Here is a 20,504-nt window from a genome sequence, read left to right as displayed (position 1 = left end):
TTCATTCAGTAAATAAAGCTTGTCATGTTCCGTTGACGTCACGTCCGTAAAAGTCTAAAAAGCGGATTCGGTGTCATAAACCGATAGTACGGTGTTATTGTACCGTTCTAATTCAAAGAAATAGCTGTCATTTAATTTAGCAATAATTACTTTCAAGAAGTCATAAACTCTGATATATTTTCTTTTTAAGATACCCCCACAATTATCCCCGGAAAAGAAACCTTCTCAACACCTTATAATTTGTTTACTCGCAGCGGGGCGCTTTTATAATATCATAGACAATTACCGCTTTCAGACGCTTTAAACGCAAAATATACGGACGAATAATGTGCTGTGTTTTTAATTTTCGCGACTCGAGACGACTGACGCGTGACCGTTGATTTCAGGTCAAACATGAATTTCGGAGTGGAATATAGTGGCCGTTGGCCGTTATGGTGAGGTGGCCGTTAAATTCAAGTGTAATATAGAGTGTTTTTCGTCGGGGGGATTCCAGACTGACCGTTGTCTGCAGGTGACCGGTAAATTCAGGTGGCCGTAAGGTCAGTTTCGACTGTATTGACAAGGTTGCTGTTGTTAGCTCACCTGAGCACAATGTGCTCATGGTGAGCTTTTGTGATCACCTTTTGTCCGTCGTGCGTTGTGCGTGGTGCGGCGTCAACTTTTGCCTTGTGAACGCTCCAGAGGCCACATTTATTGTCGGATCTTCATGAAACTTGGTCAGAACATTTGTCCCATTGATACCTCGACTGAGTTCGAAACTGGGTCATGCTGGGTCAAAAAAAAGAAAAACCTTTTGAACTCAGAAGAAGTCACATTTGATGCCCAATCTTAATGTAACTTTGTCTAAATTATATGTTGGTTGAGTTTAAAAATGGTTCCAGTCTGTTGAAAAACATGGCCGCCAGGGGGCGGGGCAGTATTCCTTATATGGCTTTAGAGAAACCTTGTGAACACTCTAGAAGTCACAATTTTTGCCCAATCATCATGAAACTTGGTCAAAACATTGGTTTCATTGATATCTTGAACGAGTTCGAAAATGGTTGTTTGCTTGAAAAACATGGCTGCCAAGGGGTGGGGCATTTTTCCTTATATGGCTATATATGGCTATAGTAAAATCTTGTTAACTCTTTAGAGGCCATATTTATTGTCGGATCTTTATGAAACTTGGTCAGAAGATTCATCCCAATAATATCTTGGACAAGTTCAAAAATGATGCCGGTTGGTTGAAAAACATGGCCACCAGGGGGCGGGGCATTTTTCCTAAGAGAAATTTCACTCTAGAGGCCTCATTAATTTCCTATCTTCATGAAAATTGGCCAGAAGATTTGTCCCAATGACGCTTGGATGAATTCCAAAATGGTTTCGGTTGCTTTAAAAACATGGCCCCCAGGGGGCGGGGCATTTTTCCTAATATGGCTATATATTGCTTTAGTAAAACCTTATTAACACTCTAGAGGCCACATTTATTGTCCGATCATCATGAAACTTGGTCAGACGATTTTTCCCAATGATATCTTGGATAAGTTCGAAAATGGTTCCGGTTGGTGGAAAATCATGGCCGCCAAGGGGGCTTGACATTTTTTCTTATATGGCTATAGTTAAACCCTGTTAACACTCTAGAAGCCATATTTATTGTACGATCATTATGAAACTTTATCAGAAGATTTGTCCCAATGATATCTTGGACAAGTTTGAAAATGGTTCCAGTTGCTTGAAAAACATGGCCACCAGTGGGCGGGGCTTTTTTCCTTATATGGACTTATGAATCTTCATGAAACTTTGTCAGTATATTTGTTTAAATGATATCTTGGATGTATATGAAAATGGTTCTGTTGAAAAACGTGGCTGCCAGGGTGTTCACTAGTCATGAAAGTTGGTAAGAACATTTTGTTCTAATGACATCTTGGGCTGCACAGAACAGGTCAGTTCCTTTGAATCTCAGGTGAGCGACTTTGGGCCTTTCAGGCCCTCTTGTTACTTATTTGTTATACTGTGGTTACTGTATGGTAACTTTCAGACACTATGATGACCCAGTTTGTTTTAATGTTGGTTTCCATGCTGACACTTTTGGTGTACCATGTAAACACAGTTGGTAACCAAAGTGACACAGTTACCATGGTGACACAGTTCATGGTAACCATGGTGACAGTTGGTTACCATATTGGCACAGTTGTTAGTAACCATTGGATAACAGTTGATAACCAGTGTGTTACAGTTGGTAACTATGGTGACACAGTTGGTTACCATGTTTACACAGTTCTAGGTAACCATGGTGACACTGTTGATTACCATAAACATTTGGTAACCATGGTGACACAGTTGGTAACCATAGTGAAACAGTTGGTTAGCATGGTGATTCAGTTGGTAACCATGCTGACACTGTTGGTTACCATGCTGAAACAGTTGTTGGTGTTCCAGTGTGAGGATGGAGGTGATGGTGAGGATGATGATGACAGTGTGGGGACCCAGGAGTATGACGACCTGGAGGCTATACAGCAGGCAGAACAGATGGGCGGGGATGATACACAGCACTCTACTAGGTAAGGCCATATACCAGGCAGAATAGATGGGCAGGCATAATACACAGCACTCTTATAAGGTAAGGCCATATACCAGGCAGAACAGATGGGCCGGTATGATACTCAGAACTCTATTGAGTAAGGCCATACAGCAGGCTGAACAGATTGGTGGGGATAATACACAGCACTCTATTAGGTAAGGCCATACAGCAGGCAGAACAGATGAGTGGAGATGATACTAAGCATTCTTTAAAAGCTCTATAAAGGTGAAGATCCGTAATTATTTACCGATTTTTAAATATTTTTTTCATATTTTATTTATAAAGGTTATCAAAAAACAATATATATATGCTATTGGACATTACAATAAAAAATAAGCAAAACAACTTGTTTTGAGCTCAAAATAAAGTGTCCTCCAAGTCAATTGTGTTTACAAACAATCAGTTTATTTACATCGCTGTTTACTCGGAAAAGAGAAAGTGAAAGTGACTCAGGTCACCAAAAATATAACGATGATTTTTAACGTTTTCCGGTATCACCCACAAAGTAGGTCTCTTCTAAATGGTTAAAACGTTTGTAGTGATCTAATAAGTTATTTTCTGCTGGTTAAAAGTTGTTTAAAATAGAATTAAAATTGAATTTCTTTCGGCTATTTTTAGGATATGTCACCGCTCTGAGGCTACACATCATGTTAGTTGCAAAAATGTAAACATTTCTTCCAATTATGAAACAAGTTTATCTTCAATAATTCTTGACAACGTTGTACCTAAGCTGGTTTTTTTAGCAGTTTTTATGCAAGAGTAACTGAAATCCGGTAAAAATCAGACCAGTTGATATGCATAATAACTGGATTTGTCACCTTTATAGAGCCTTTAAGGTACACTAGTCTGTGATCTCTTACCTTACGGACTTAACAATGAGTCTATGGTGAGCAATGTGTTAATCTTTTCAGAAAGCTAGCCCTGTGTTAGGAACGGTTGACTTTAAGTTTAGCTTTGATTGAAAAAAACATCAGCCTTTTAGAAGGATAGAACTGTTTATTATTTGTTTATTATACTAGGATTTAATTATGATAACAATTTAAGTTCTCTTTAGGTAATGGAAAAAGTGCCTGCATATGTCGCTATAATTACAAAAACAGACTTAATCTCTGAAAATCTCAATATTTAAATCTGCCAATTTATGTAATAAAAAGAAATACAATGACACTCAAATCCATTTTTATTTCCTTTAAATGGTTATATTTTCATTTCTGTTGGTTGCTTTCAGATCTGAAGATACCATGGAGACAGACGATGCCTCTGCAGCCAACTCCAACAGGAAAGGTACAGTACTATGTTAGTGGATCGAGGTTCTTTTCCTCCACATGTCACTCAGTGTAGCAGCAGCATTCTTTTCATCGAATGTAAAGAAAAGTATCATGTTTGCTGCGTCATGTGAAACAGGTTTTATAACATGTGCAGCCTGGGCCTACCTTCAGTCTTGTCAGGAGCAACGCTGTCTGTCATAAAGTCCCAAAAGAGTTTTTGTTTCATTGGAGGACAGGTTAGCTCCAGACTAGCCTGCGCCTACCTTCAGTCTTGTCAGGAGCAACGCTGTCTGTCATAAAGTCCCACAAGAGTTTTTTGTTTCATAAGCCAACAGGTTAGCTCCAGACCAGCCTATGCGAATGTGCCGCCTTGTATGGAGCAATGCTTGCTGCAAATGACATAAGACCCTTTTTATCATGTCTCAGCTCATGTATAGCAGTGACATGTACACAATGCTTAGGCAGACAATTATGTGTTCAATGCATTTCACTAGGAGTTCATGTTTAAAAAGTAGACATTTTATATTGTGTTATAGAAATTCAATAATAAAGCACTTGTATTATAAAGAATCAGCAATAAATAAGGTAATTATTATCATTTTTAAAAGGAGACACCTTAAGGGTGAAAGCAAAGCTGCTTCATAAAACACAGCTATACTTTGGTAAATGATGTTTTTGTGAGGAAAACACTATTTGTTATCACTTCCATCTTGTATGCCCACTTAAGTATGAATGTCTTCCGTGTTATTGAGTCCCTTTGAGAGTATTTTATACCATATTAATTCCTTATGACATTTGATATTATCTATTACCCACTGATGTATCAAATACTTATTTACCACGCTCAGGTTCATGATGTCTCTTTGCTCTTGAAAACGGAAGTTGTTCAGGAAGTTTCAGTCTTAGATATATATATTATTACCATTAATGACCTTGAAATCAGTTTTATATTTTTACATTCATCTTATTTTCTTTTCACTATATGAAAACGGATGCTATTTTACAATATGAATGGTCTTTATCAAATAATAGTAACACTGTTCATTCTACTGTAATGTTTATTTAAAAAATTATAAAATAGAAGCCTTAGTAGTGTTTCATCTAGTTGTTTTGATGTTTTAGTGTAGCAGAAGCAAAAAATAGCTGCAGCTGAATGTCACTAATCCCTTTTAATTAATAACTATTGTCATCTAAAACATACATGCTAGAAATGTTCATGTCCAAATCGGGACATTCCATTAAAAATGTCAGGACATATGACCAAAAATGCAGGACACCTAAAAACGATCAATAATGCCACCTTTACTGTAGTCAGTAATCAGTATATAACTTACACAACCTCATAATTTCCGGCAAATATTGATGATTAATCTGTTTAAGAATTTCATGAAAACATACGTTCTCCATTTTCCGGAAGTAACAGAAGCATATGTGATCGTTCAATGTGATGTGCGCGCATCGAGCACTTGTTTTTATACAACCAATCATCAATTAACTCTAAATTTAAATTAAATAAATATGTAAAAATTATTTTCTGAAAAACAGTCAAAAACGAAAGTAAATGTATGTGAAACATCAATGTTTATCGGTCAGCGCTCAATTTGTTTGATATACAAAACTGGTGTTATGGCAGGTTTTTTAGTCTCAGGTGGTAAAATACACAGAATACTGCGTAATAGTATCTTTGGACTTGATTGAGGCCATGGAAAACATAAGCAGTCTGCTTTTAATTCACTAGAATGCATATATAGCTAGCAATAAGCGACCCCTATCATAAAAACACCATTGTGTGAATGCCCGATAAAATTAATAATATGCCAATAAATCGCTGATAATGTGTCAAAAACAACAATGGATCACTCAACTAGTAGATATGGTTTGTTAATAGGGGGCAATAAAGGGATTAGCGGTTATAATTTAAGCCAGACGGAGCTTGAATAGCGAATGTTATTGTGACCTCATAAAACGTATGTCATTTTTTATGAATGTTGGGACAAATTGTGTCACATCGGGGCACTGGAACAAACATCCAAGAGCAAGACTGTCCCGCCAAGATCTGGATGTCTGGCATGTATGTCTAAAAATGGGTTCATAAAAAAATATGTTTGTGCCTTCATGAACATGTATATTTGTAAAATACCCCCAATTTTGGCATTGGAATATAAGTACTGTTGAACACTACTGCTTCAAACACCTACCAAATTAATCACTATTTACATTTGTTTGTTGGTCTCAATGTTTTCCTTGTTTGTAAACTCCATTATACACTTTACTATGGAATTTCCAATTAATTGTTATTTTGAACTAAAATTTGGATCGGTCCAATTAACGTTTTTCATAATGGTTTTCCTGTATTTCTTGTTTGAAGTAGCATATTGTCGGTCATAGCCTTCTATTGTTTTCTGGTTTACCAAATCAGTGCTGATTTACAGTTGGGTTTAAAATAAGCATTAATTAATGTACAATATGAAGCAATTTGAAATGGTTATTGCATGTTTGGTTGGTTGAAGATGAACAGACAAATTAAATAACAGCAGAGTTTATTGAATCTATACTATTTATAGTAGTATTTATGAACCCTCATATAAATATACGCGTAATAATCTGATGTAATATAATCATACATACAACAAAAAAGAACTTCTTTAGTTATAACATGCCTTCTTTAAACTATTTTTACGGTCCCAATGACTTCGAAATAGCGGTGTTCAATATTTAAAACTTACTTCCATGCTGTTGGATATTTATTTCTGGATACAAGATTGCACAGGTTTTAGACCCTAAATAATACAAGAAAAAAAAATTAAAATAGTGTTGGCATCAGGAAAAAAAGATTAAAGTAGTTTTTGCATAATTGTGACCATTCATTTACTTACCAGGCTATGTCACTAACTTTTACTAGTGTGAGTATGTATCTGTTAGCTTTAGTAATGCTTTAGTATGTGAAAGTGTTCAATGCAGCAGTGAACTGTGACTCCCTGCAGTCCTGTATATCACAGGACATTATTGTGTTCTAACAGTTACAAACGATCTGTGCAGTGGAAAAGTCCAGGTTACTTCATGAGCGTAAAGTGACGTCCCAGAGGAGCCTGTGCAGTCCTCTATACTGGATTTTATGACCCCGGTAGGGCGGCATATAGCAGTTGAACTGTCCGTCAGTCGGTCCGTCCGAAAACTATAACATTGCCCATAACTTTTGCAATATTGAAGATAGCAACTTGATATTTGGCATGCATGTGTATCTCATAGAGCTTCATATTTTGAGTGGTGAAAGGTCAAGGTCATCCTTCAAGGTCAAAGCTTCAAAGCGGCGCAGTAGGGGGCATTGTGTTTCTGACAAAAACATCTCTTGTTCATTAAGAAGAGACTTCATATAAACACAAAATTTCATGATCTGGGAAAGTGCTCTAAATGCACATGCTGATCTGGGACGCTACTTAAAGCACATGCCTGAAGCCCGGTTATTACGAACCATGGGTCGTATAAATGTTGTTATATGCTTTGTTGTTTTAGAGTGTTTGTCGTAGGGTATTATTTGTAATGGAAATACACTGTTTTTTAAGACAGACAGGGACTATACTTAGCAGTCAGTTCCTGCTATGTGATGAGTGGCTTCTTACATTGTCAATTATGTGATTATTGTAATAATAGAAGAAACAAATGGCTTATAGTGTTTGTTCTGCAATTTATTTAACAATACGCGGAGGATATCTAGTTGTTCAATCTAAAGACTGGCAAAAACCTTGCAGTTAGAAAGTTTAGAAAGTGACAATGACGCACTGTTTTCACAGACTGTGTATTGTGAATTTAAATTCAGAAATATAAAATACATATAATTCTAGAGTTGTTTGACTTTTTTTTTAACAAAATGCTGGGATCTCATAAACACACTGAACCAGTTAACTATCAAAAGTACTGCTTTTAAATTGTATGTCATTATGTATTGTTTGTTGTTTTAGCGTAAATGTTACTGTATATTTCTGTTATGCTTGTAGCTGATTGTTAAAAAATATGCATTTATAAATATATAAACAATCTGTTATGCCTATGTTTGTGTATTGTTGCTGTATTGAATGTTAATGCTATGTTTGTTATGTAAAATATTATTACCAGATATAGCCCAGAGTTCTACAGCATGCAAGGAAACAACTTGTGTTTGTACCATTAGTATGGTGCATTCCATAATATTATGAAGACTGTAACTTACATTGGTGTATAGATGTTGATGTTTTTCTCCAAGCAACAAACCTTTGCTGTAGATGGTATTATCCATCCATTATTATCTTTATTACATAAAGCACCAAAAAAAAACTCATTTCACCATCCCAGCAGTTCTAAACGTGCAGTTGCTTTATGTGCCCACTATTATCTTTATCACAATGTACAATAAATGTTCCATCTATAGAATCATTTTTCCATAGCAGCAATTTTTCAAAGTTTCGTCATCATGTCGGTTACTTTTCAGTGAAGGAGGATGGCCGCCCTAGGCCATTTAAGTGTGAGATATGCGATAAGGCGTTCAAACTGAAGCACCATTTGCTGGAGCACTCACGTCTTCACTCTGGTGAACGACCTTACGAATGCTCTCTGTGCGGCAAAAAGTTTCGCCACTCCGGCTCCTACTCCCAGCACGTTAATAACCGCAATAAGATGTGTGCTGGAGGTAGTGGGCTTTCTGGGGGTAGCGGGCTCGGGCTTGACTCTGGCTGGAGCCCGGGCGCCTCCTCTCCCGGCACTCCGGGCTCTGAGAACAGCCATTCGCCCAAAGCTGGGGCCAGTAAGGCCAAGGCGGCTTTAAAAGGAGCAGTAGCTGTAAGGAAGATTAAAGAATGTAAGGATATACTGTCTTGGAATGTGGGTGTCCATGCTGGCATGTGAAGCAAGGAGAGATGAGTTGTTGGTTGTTCAAGAATGATTCTGTTCCCTTTTGTTTCTACTAAGACCACTCCCCCGTTAGCAGCATGGCTGACAAGTTTTAGCCCCCATCTAACAGCATTCTACCCAATCATATGTGTTGAGTCTGTATTTGTACAGCATTCATCTAGTTTGATGAAATGAACAATTTCACCTAGCTTTAACATTTTTAGCTCACCTGTCACTAAGTGACATGGTGAGCTTATGTGACCGTGTGATGTCCGGCGTCCGTATGTGCGTGCGTGTGTCTGTCAACAATTTGTTTGTGTAGACAGTAGAGGTCACAGTTTTCATCCAATCTTTATGAAATTTGGTCAGAATGTTTATCTTGTTAATATCTGAGTTGGGATTGTATTTGGGTCATCTGGGGTCAAACACAAGGTCACTAGGTCAAAAACTAGGTCAAATAATAGAAAAACCTTGTGTAGACAGTAGAGGTCACAGTTTTTCATCCAATCTTTATGAAATTTGGTCAGAATGTTTGTCTTGATGAAATCTGGGTTGGGATTGTATTTGGGTCATCTGTGGTCAAAAACTAGGTCACAGGTCAAAAACTAGGTCAAATAATAGAAAAACCTTGTGTAGACAGTAGAGGTCACAGTTTTCATCCAGTCTTTATGAAATTGAGTCGGAATGTTTATCTTGATAAAATCTGGGTTGAGATTGTATTTGGGTCATCTGGGGTCAAAAACTAGGTCACTAGGTCAAAAACTAGGTCAAATAATAGAAAAACCTTGTGTACACAATAGAGGTCGCAGTTTTCATCCAATCTTTATGAAATTTGATCAGAATGTTTATCTTGATAAAATCTGGGTTGGGATTGTATTTGGGTCATCTGAGGTCAAAAATTAGGTCACTAGGTCAAATAATAGAAAAACCGTCAACAATTTGTTTGTGTAGACAGTAGAGGTCACAGTTTTCATCCAATCTTAATGAAATTTTGTCAGAATGTTTATCTTGATGAAATTGGGTTGGGATTGTATTTGGTTAGTCAGGTGAGCGATTCAGGGCCATCATGGCCCTCTTGTTTATAAAATAACAGTAGTTTTTTAACATGTTGATTAACTGTTTCATCTCAAGTTGGTTATGTTGGGTTTTGGATGTGTTCAGGACAAGTAGGCAAATTGGAATGCATATAAGAGCATCATATTATGTTTGACTTGTTTTCCATTCTCCATGTTACAAACTATTTCTTGGAAAATAATTTATAACCAGGATGCTGATACCTCTTCTTTCTGTAAAAAGTATCCTGAGTAATATTGTGTTTGTTTGTTTGAACTGTTATACAGCTGCTTGATCCTTTTGTACATTTATTCAAAATAAACTTGGAAACTAAAGCAAAACAGTTTTCCATCTAATCTTCACCTCTCCTTGCAATTCGGGACTGGTTGCTAGGTTGCAGGGAATCTGTATGCAATGTTAGTATGGTCACTAGGCAACTGAGCTTATAATGTTCATGTTTTATTTACTGATGGTGTATATTCAAAGAATAAATGTTTTTAAAAATGGAATGTGTACTTAATTAGATTACTAATAAGTTACATATTATAATCATTCTTTTACATTTCTAGTTTCATAGTAATATGTAATGTTTAAAACATACTGCTTTTTTATATTATTATTTCAATATATTTGTGGTTCTTCGATTCACTTTGATTAAACATAAAAGTTTTATCTGAAGCTTGCAACAGTTTCAAAACATCAGTCCATAGCAGTAGTTGCCTTGTTATATTTGTGTATCTTTATGTTCAGTTACATTGACTGCATGAAGTTATCATTTTCTGTTTAGTGTATTCACTTGTATAAAATTAGTAACACAACGCTTGGATCTGTCTTGCACTCAAGATTTTTCAAACAGTGATCTACCATGCAATTTTCTTGTCATCTTTATGAAGAATGTGCCTTTTAAACTTTCATATTCCTTAATCATCTGTTATTAGTAAGGCCTAATTAAGTCTCAAGGAAAATTACCAGCAGGAAATTTTCTTTTGTTCAATTTTGGGCTGTGAGTTGAATACAGGATAATCTTTCAGCAGCTGGTTCAGATTGAAGTTCGGTTTAATTTCCCTCTTTCCACTTTATTATATCCACATAATCATTCTAAAACATAGCATTTTCTTCTAAGCGTGACTTTGTTTTAAACGAAATGAAATCTTCATCATTTGTAGTTCAGTCCAGCTGTATCCCTTATTTTCTCAATACAATGTATTAGTTTATTCAATGAATTTGCTGAATGCAAATGTATGCACATCTAAGACTATTCTCACTTTAGGCCCATTGTCTTGTAATGATGTTTTATTTGTTTCAGTTAATTCATCCAGACCCTATCCCTATTAAGTTCCATCAATACGACAATATTGAAGTACAGGTGAATTGTTTGGCCTTTTCAGGCATTCTGCATGGTGAAAACCTAGCATTCATGCCGTTCGTTTCCATATTGTTCAGTGTTTCAGCATTGGATTTAATATTAAAAAATTGTTTTGAATGCTTTGTTCAGTAATTCCCATTTTCTGGTTCTGTAGACACCAATCGATGACCCTTTTGCTGTTTTAATACAAATAGAGTTGATTTCTTTGTTTCTTCTCGTTTCTTATTAGTTGCATGTTACCGTTCTGTTGCTAGAAATGCAGAGTTGATTGCTGGTATTAGAAAATTGCTTATCAGTTGGAAATACACCTGTCCACAAAAGCTTTAAATCTTTGAAACATGATTTGAGCCGTGTCATGCAAATTTGGGTCTTATGCCACTAGTATAGCTCCAGACAAGTCTGGTACGGCGCTACCCTGTTCGCTATGTCATGCATGGTTACATGGTCTCGTTAGTGATGCTCTGGCTGGCCTGGAGCTACACTGAACGTATATCGTATAAGACCCATTTTGGCATGGAATGGCTCATTTAGGACTGTTGATTGATAGGTTTATGTAATTAATATTTGCATTCAAAGAGTAGGATGCAGGTAGAAATCATCAGAGCTTCAGATAAGAGGCGTATCTGCGTATTTACCCATTGAAAAAATAAACGCATTAAAAATCGGCCCAGTATGTAACGCAATACAAATCTTGGTACGTATTCTAAATCGATTAAAGTGCGTAACCAGTTTAACCAATAATCCAGTTGAGTTTTTAGTGTAAGTTGACTTTTGAATCAAAAGTAAGTGAATCAAAATAAGCTTGTAATAATATTTTGGCAGCCCATAATGTTTATGGATCAAAACAGGGACGTTTTAAGTGACCAGCGACTCATGCGGGAATATTTTAAAACATGTGTGTTCAAGTTCATTCTGTTTGCATTTAATAAAATAAATAACAAATAATAATATTTCTAGATTAAACACGCCATTTACTTTGTCTGTTTTCTATATAAATGGAAAATACCCCTCAATATTCCAAAATACCTTTTATGGCTGAAACAAAGGAGTAAAATACGGTTTGACAATAATGTCAGGGGGTAAAAAGCCTTTCCACTCAGGGTCTTCCCCAGGCCATTTAAGCGCCCCTTGCCGGGGCGCTTGAATTTCGAAATCATAGTCCCCGGGGCGCTTGAAATTTCCGATCAGTGTATTCTTCAGTAAAAGAAAGTGGAGATTGTCCAAAAAAATCAAGGTTTCCCTATCAGTGTATCAATATTCCCTGTTTAAAAAGAGCACTCGGTACCTACTTTCACAAGTTATCGCCATAAACACCACATGGGGTAATGGATAATCCACTGATAAGAGAATAGCATGACGCGCGTATCGATTATTCTAGCCACATTACACAGTCATCTAAATGCTGACAAGGATGTATCTGTTAACTTTCCAGTCGTCAAACTGTGAAGTTCATCGTCCAATCGGTTACGCGAATGCTTATGAGGGCGGGGTTAACTATCGACCATTATTTTTGATTGACGTCGGGAATGAAGTAAGAGTTTATCGCAGCTTGATTAGCAAGCAGTTGTACCATTTGAGTAATATAAAACCGGTAATTAGTACAGTACAGAACATTAAAGACGGTTTCGGGCATCATCATCACACCTTTTTACTGTAAACAAGTGTTACCTATGACTCATAATTAATACGAGAAATTAATTGCAAGTAGTAAACAATTAATTATTATAGCGGTTACAATTATGTGATAACAATTTATTTAATTCCAGTACATGTATATTTCAACATGTCCATTTATAGAACTGATTCACCTTGTTTTTCTGACATTTATTCGACACGAAATGAGCTTTAACAAATTTTCGTTGAATTAATTACGTACATTTGTAAATGTTTCGTCCGATAATCGATAGTTAGAAGACTGATGATGGCAACCGGCCGTGATCCTCGTGGACGTGAATTTCATGCATAATTCCGTCAAAACATTTATTCGACTCGTAAAGTGTGTAAACAAATTATCGTTGAATTTATAACGCAACGGTTAATATTTGTTGAAATCTCAAATGGGAATAATTTAATTTGTAATCCGAAACCCATTACCGTAAGTCGATGTTAACGCGTTTTTAATCCGAAACACACTTCCGAATGTAAATGTTACCGCAACGTTAAATATTTTTGCTCCAAATTTATTTTGTGTCGAATCTTTTTCTCAATTAAAAAGAGCGCGAAAATTATGCAGCATGTTTTTATGTACAACGTCGCGTCTATTGCATACAAATGGCGTGTATTGAGCGTTTAACAAGCACACAACAGGTCAGGGGATTGACGCATATTCAGAGGCAATATTTCATCAAATCTATAAATAGTCACTGAAAAAATGGCAAGGTTTGTGTTAAAGAAATAACTGAAAGCTTTTATCGTAAATATTTACCAGAAAGAGATTGAAAAAAACGGAATAAACGGGATTATCGGGTAATAAATAGAAACTTGAAAAATAGTAAGTATACAGTAATAGAGTCGGGTTGAAACGGATGTATTGGGGAATCGTTCGAGTCGGGATTTTACTATCTGTGCGGAAAAGTTTTAAAACAATTAAACAATATAAAAAAATATATTTAAAAATGACTGGGGGATTTTTTTGAAGAGTCAAAGCGCACCAAATGACGTCTTTTGACGCTGTTTTCTTTGAGTTATAACGCACCACAGAACGTGAATTGACACGTTAAATTAAAAAAAAATCAACGTCAGGAGGGGACACCCCTCCCGAACCCACCCCCGGGGCGCCTGAACAAATTCCCGGGGAAGGCACTGCCACTAAATCCTTATCTGGAACTCTGGGTAGGATGCAGCAACAGATTGAGTGATACCAATGAGAAAAAACTGATACAGTTAATAATTCTATATCTTTGTTTAAAATAGAAGAAAAGTTAGCTTTTTAAGAACATTTTTTGTGAAACAAATAATTGGCTTCTTCTTTATCATAAACTACGGTAGCTCTTGGTTGAATAGGTAAAATCTCTTATACATATTTTAGGTTTAACAAAACTCACATTGCAAAAATCAAATCTTTTATTAGATGATTTATTTGGTATTTAAGTGTAAGGTTTCCTGGAATTTTATTTATTTGCTTTATACCTGCTTCAAAGAATTGTTTTTTGAAAAAAAAACACAGATCAAATTGTTGCTACAATTTTGACATGCAAGATGCTGTCACCAAAACTAGGTTGGTACATTAGTGTTATGTACAGATATTTATGGTCTCATGAAACAAAGGGAACATAATCATTTCTAATGAATTCAAATGCCCGATGGACACTTAACCATGACTGTCCTATAAATGGATGTTTGTTTCTAATTGGAACCCAAAAATGCTAAGTGACTACACTTGCAATCGATCAATATATACTGTGAAACCACTTATTGTCGTGAGCAGGAATTTTCGTCATTTAAAAAAAATTGACTATTTCTGCAGCAATTAAATTTGCCAATTTCTGATTTAAAAAAAATCAAAATACGATTTGTTTGTAATACATGTCTGATAAATCGCTTTTTGCGGTTTAGACAAATCATTGAAGGGAAAAGGGAGGACACTTGGGAGTCCTGTTTGTCACATGCCAATTAAAGTCTTTTGTTATCAGGTGATAGTAATGGGCCCTTATCATTTAAGCTATTGACAATTGCATTGTTATGATTAGCGGGACCGAATAACTGATAACGAGTTTTTAAATCAACGAAGCCGATTTCCAATTAGTCAACGACTCTGAAAAACACAATACACACAATGGGTAATAAAGTTGTTAACAATAAGCCCTAATAATTACTATGCTTCATGAACAAAGTCAACGCATTCGATACAGCCTAACTGCATTCGCGTTTCACAGCAATGCCACGTGTCAGCTAAGTTTACTGTATAATGTGCCCCCATTTGTGTCAGAACAGGCTTTATCTTGATTACGAAACAGACGAAGTATGTATGCATGGATTACATTGAATTTAAATGTCTCATGCCTACGGTAATTCAGTCTTAACTTTGTTTAAACATTGGACATTATTATTCGTTAAGATCTTAAATTCGTCACTCGGTCCACTGACATAATATACCAAAATTAATGCCTGACGAATAATAATGGTTTCACAGTTAGTAGTTTTTGTTCTGTTGCTGTTCATGAAACAATAGTGTTTGTTTGTACAGATGCAATACATATCACTGTTGTGTTTCCATCTCATTTAAGGGAGCTCCTGGCAACAAAGTGGCATTCGTATGTGTTTGATGAAGCTCATTTTCAGACATTGAGTTGCAGTGAATGTGTTACTTACTTGTTGTTTTTTTAGTTGTTGATTTTTGCTGTTAGAGATGTTGCTATATTAAGATAATTGTCTTTTTTCCAGGATAATATTTTTTGTTCAATATTAAATGATCATTATTTTTATGACTTGAAAATTGCATTGTAGACCTAGTATTGAAATGGATGTTCATTTGTATTTTCGTGTGTATTTTTTGTTAATGCATGATAATTATTGACATGCATGCCTACTAGCAGATACGGAGTTGTCGTAGGTTGTAAACAACTGGAAATATTAGCTGCACTGTGGAAAGTTGGGCTTAAGTCTGCATAGGCTAATCAGGGACCACACTTTCCGCTTTTATTGAATTTTGAAGTCTTTTCTACATGAAAAATACATTAACCCTTTAAGTGCGGGAACCGAATTTTAAAGGCCTTTGCAAACAGTTTGGATCCAGATGAGACGCCACAGAATGTGGCGTCTCATCAGGATCCAAACTGTTTGCTATTCTGATAGTATTCTTTGAAAAAAATAGAAGAAAATGCTAATTTTAGAAATTCTGCAGACAACATTTTAGCAGACAACAAATTTCCCAGCATGCAAAGGGTTAAGCCCAGTTTTCCCAGAGGCCCGCTCATATTTACAAATGTATGTATGCATACAGTAAGCCATAAATCCAAACTTTATACTTTATATAAACCTTAAAACAAGACTACAAATGGTAAAATAGCGACTTAAATTGTTGACTGATATTCTTGTATTTGTTTTTATATGCAAAACTTTCTTTTAAAAAGTAAAATAAACAAACATTCTAGCAGTTGTTTCAATGAGACTTACTCATTATACTTGCAGGGGGGTCATCTGATGAGAAAGCTGATTCCCCCATCAAAGCTGCAGACAATGGGATGACCAAGCTACAGCAAAATGGCGAGGAAGATCAGAAGCAAGAACAAGCCCCTGTTATTGAAAATGAATGATGTGCTGGCATCGTTTGTGTATTTCTGTACTCAGATACATTATTTGTGAGAAAAAGAACAAAGTTTCTGTGTATGTTATTCGAAATGAGTGATGTTGTGACTTGTTGCTTGAAATTGTGTTTCTGATGTAAACATTATTGTGCATAAAAAGTAGACAATTGTCTGACCGGTATATACTTGCATTGAAGGTGTTGTACTAAATTAAAAGTGTATTGCTGTTTGTTAAAAATCAACATAGTGCAAAAATGAGTTTAATGTTCTTAAGAAGCTATTGAAAATGCATTACATTTACCATTCTATATTGTATTGGTGTTTTAAAATACTTATAGCCCTGATGTTATATTGATGTTTGGGCAAAACTTATTGTCAATAAAAAATTCAATAATGTTTGGGTATTTTTCAAGCGGCAGAAATGCTAGTCAGGTACTTGCATTGTTTGGGAATTTTTTTTTGGCAAAACTTGTTTGGGGACAATTGTACTGCTAAGAATGTATTAATACTGATATGATGTGCATAAGTGATTGGTGTATGATGGATGATGATGTATTGCTGAATGATTTTAGGAAATGTCTCAAATTAAAATAAGTTTTTGTACTGACGTTTTCTAATCTAATGTGTTCTGTAGTTAATATTGAATTTCTTGGATGAGTGTTTGTTTGACATACTGTCTAATGGATGATCATGGTGAGCATGTGAGAACATGTGTGCGATAGCAGTTCTTGATATATAAGCAATGCTGTTTCTGTTAGTAAAAATTACACAACTATCCATTGCCATGTGTGTGTATGTAACATGGTTTATTTTATACATGATGTATAAGTGAATCCCCATACATGGTTGTATGGTAACTGTTCTTGTGTGGTTAGATTTAAATCCAGTATGTATTCCATAATGTTAACAAACTTCTGCTACCATGGTAGTATTGTATATTTGAATTTGTGGCAATGAAAATTATGCCAGTAAATTTGGATGAGTTAAAATAATATAATTTGTGCTACAATTGAAGAATCGGAAAACATAACATCTTAAATTGTGAGAACATTTTTTCAACTTTTGTCTTAAAAATAACCTCATGTGTATGGTTTTAGTGTTTGCGAAATCAATATTAAATGTGAAAATGCTTATTTGTATAGAACTCTTACATGTACCATGATTATCAAACATGTGTATTAAAGGTGCTATGTCAGATATGAGCCTGCCTATGGCAAAACAGGGCTTATGCATGTGTGTTAAGTATCGTCCAAGATTAGCCTGTGTAGTCTGAACAGGCTTATCAGGGATGACACTAACTCTTTATTTTAAAAAGAAAGACTCTTCTTTACAAAAATCTGGTATACAGTCCAACCTGCCAATAACGACCACTCGAGGGATTTGGTCGTTGTGGTCTTTGTTCACAGGTGGTCTTTATTCGCAGGGTCGATTGAAACTTTGCAAAATATGCTAGTAGGCTTTTAACAGGTACCGTATGATGTATGTGCTCTAGTGTTTAAATGTGTGAATACTAAAGCACGTATAATGTAAAAAAGGATTGAAATCACAGTTGTGTTTTATATTTACATGTATTATTTCAATTTCCAAACATAAACTAACTAACGAACTAACGCTTGGATTCCACAATAGTTATTTTTCACTGACAATTTACTTATCTATCATCTATGCTTGTCGTATCACGGAGAAATTTAAGAAAGGAATGTGTACAATTTGCATCGTAATTGTAAAGAAACCGTAAATTTCCTTTATAAGTTGATATAAGCCCCAAACGTTTGATATTTTCGGCAATTAGTATATGAATAATCGCGAGCCAATAAAATAAAAAAGGCAACTTCTTACACCTTCGTCAAACTGCCAAATGCATAAAAGAAGCAGGTGGCTACCAATTAGCAATGTGTGTTAAACAAACAAAAAAAACAGCTATCGAGTAAACTGTCACTTGCCAATATCTCCATAGCGACCGACCAGTGCACTGGTAACATGTTTATGACGTGACTATCACATCATTATGGCGGTCATTGTTTTATTGACAGTTGTGAAATCGTTAATTGTTATTATCGAAGTGGTCGTTGTAAGCCTCTTTCAAGGAATACAAGATTTTTTATTTTGCAAACCGATGACAACGTACAAAGTTTAATAGAAAATCCGTCAAAAAAAATATATTGTCATTGTATTAATAAGTTAGTGTATGCTGTTTTGTCAAATCTAAATTATTCGTTATGAAACGTTATATTATGATAATTAAAACGATTTTGTTAGTCACTCGACTTTTGGGAATGTAAAATGGTGGTCGCTGGTCATTGACGTGGTTGTTGTTAGCTATCAAATTCGACATTGGGAATGTAAAATTGCCGTCGCTGGTCGTTGTTGGCAGGTGGTTGTTATTTGCAGGTACAGAATATAGTGAAATCGTTCCCGGGGAAATCAATGTGGTCGTTATTGACAACTGGTCGCTTTTCACAGGCGGTCGCTCGGGCAGGTTGGACTGTATACAGATGTTCTCCCTGATCAGCCTGTGCAAAGTGTAGGCTTATCTGGGGCAATACTTGCATAAAGCCTGTTTTGCCTGAGACAGGCTCATATCTTACTTATATGAGTCACGTTCTGAGAAAACTGGGCTTAATGCATGTGTGTAAAGTGTCGTCCCAGGCTAATCAGGGACGACACTTTCCGGTTTTATGACATAATTCATTTTAATGAAGTCTCTTAGCAAAAATCCAATTAAGGCGGAAAGTGTCGTCCCTGATTAGCCTGTGCAAACTGCACAGGCTTCTCTGGGACGATACTTTACGCACATGCATTATGCCCATTTTTCTCCGAACACGACTCATATAGTAGCATCTAAATTGTGTTCCCATTATTTGAATATTGTGTTTGTTGTATCTTTTTCAAACATTTCATTTCTATGGTAATGTATAAAACATGACCAACATTTATTTAGTACTTAGCAATGTGTTTATATTATTGGCTTTTGGCGCACATATAATATGAATCAATTTGTAAAACATGTATTTGACTGGATACAAGCTTATTTTTGCTGATAATTTGATGCAAGTTTTAGATAATGGTTAAAACTCAAAACATGGTGCATGTGTGCTACAAAATAATAAATAAAGATTTTAGGAAAAGCAGTGTTATTCTCAATTTAAAATAAATGCTTGCCTCCTCATTGAACTTATATTTGTATGATTAAACATTGTGAGATTAAATTGAGTAGAAACAATGTGTTGTTATGCCTTCAGCTTTGATTTACTAGCTTAACAGGATTCAGTTGAAAAAAAAACAACAGTTTCGAGTATAAGTGGTTAACGCACATTTGTTTCCAGGAGTATCCATCTTGGTTAAGCGCTGTGACAAAGGTGTATACCCAATTGGCATTTCGCACGCACTAATTGCCAGAATCCAGAGTTATTATGCAGTGTTGAAGTAAAGACCACATGCAAGATTTAAAAGTATTGCACCATGTAGTTGCACAGCAACGCCTGGGTAGATTTCCTCTTCCTACTTTTTATGTGACCTGGGCCGGTATTCATAAAGCATCTAAGGTTCAGTTCTCTGTGTTAAACAAATCAAGGTGACAGAATGTGAAAATCAAATTACTTAACTGTCAAATACTAAATATGGGAAGAGGAAAATCAGTAAGTGTACGAGAACTTGTGCATTTAACGTGTGTTAATTTCTGGTTTCTGCAGGTTTAAAAGCCAGCATTTCTTAAATTGGCAGCGCCAACAAAAGGAGCTTGATTATGACTTAATAAGTTAGCTCTGATTATTGGACATTGTAAGATGTGCCTCGTGGAAAAAACTATCAAACAGCTATTACATCATATGATAACTTGATCACAGTTGTGTCTCTTTAAGGTAAAATTTAAGAACAGACCAAGGCAGTACTGCGGCAAACATTGGCTGCGACTCTATAGTCAAACCTAAATGCTTATTCGCGTATTGAGAATTATCAATTAAACATGTAAAGCTTATTATCCTTATAAGTCATTTCGTCAGTCCATGTTTCTGTCACAAACTTGTTAGGGCTGTATCTCAGAAACTATATAAGATATCAACATGAAGCTTCATGGCTGTATAGATATAAAGTAGATGTGCCATGCACAAGGACCATAACCATAAACTTTTTAAAATAAGAGTTATTGC

General features: G+C 35.7%; 1 protein-coding gene across 4 annotated transcripts in view; it reads left to right on the top strand.

Annotated features, from left to right (window-relative positions):
- Positions 1-19,579, top strand: part of LOC127863612 (SWI/SNF-related matrix-associated actin-dependent regulator of chromatin subfamily E member 1-like) — a 51,107-nt gene extending 31,528 nt beyond the window's left edge. For 3 of the 4 annotated variants that reach the window (XM_052403218.1, XM_052403216.1, XM_052403217.1), the window contains exons 15-18: positions 2,419-2,540; positions 3,789-3,844; positions 8,294-8,659; positions 16,241-19,579. In XM_052403218.1, the coding sequence (XP_052259178.1) occupies positions 2,419-2,540; positions 3,789-3,844; positions 8,294-8,659; positions 16,241-16,365 (669 nt within the window). In that variant the 3' untranslated portion in view covers positions 16,366-19,579. The remainder of the gene's footprint in view (positions 1-2,418; positions 2,541-3,788; positions 3,845-8,293; positions 8,660-16,240) is intronic. The other variant, XM_052403219.1, reaches the window with a different exon arrangement.
- Positions 19,580-20,504: the final 925 nt, after the last annotated feature.

The sequence above is a fragment of the Dreissena polymorpha genome, unplaced genomic scaffold, assembly GCF_020536995.1.
Source record: "Dreissena polymorpha isolate Duluth1 unplaced genomic scaffold, UMN_Dpol_1.0 chrUn020, whole genome shotgun sequence".
NCBI classification, from domain to species: domain Eukaryota; kingdom Metazoa; phylum Mollusca; class Bivalvia; order Myida; family Dreissenidae; genus Dreissena; species Dreissena polymorpha.
This window is presented reverse-complemented; position numbering and strand designations above follow the sequence as displayed.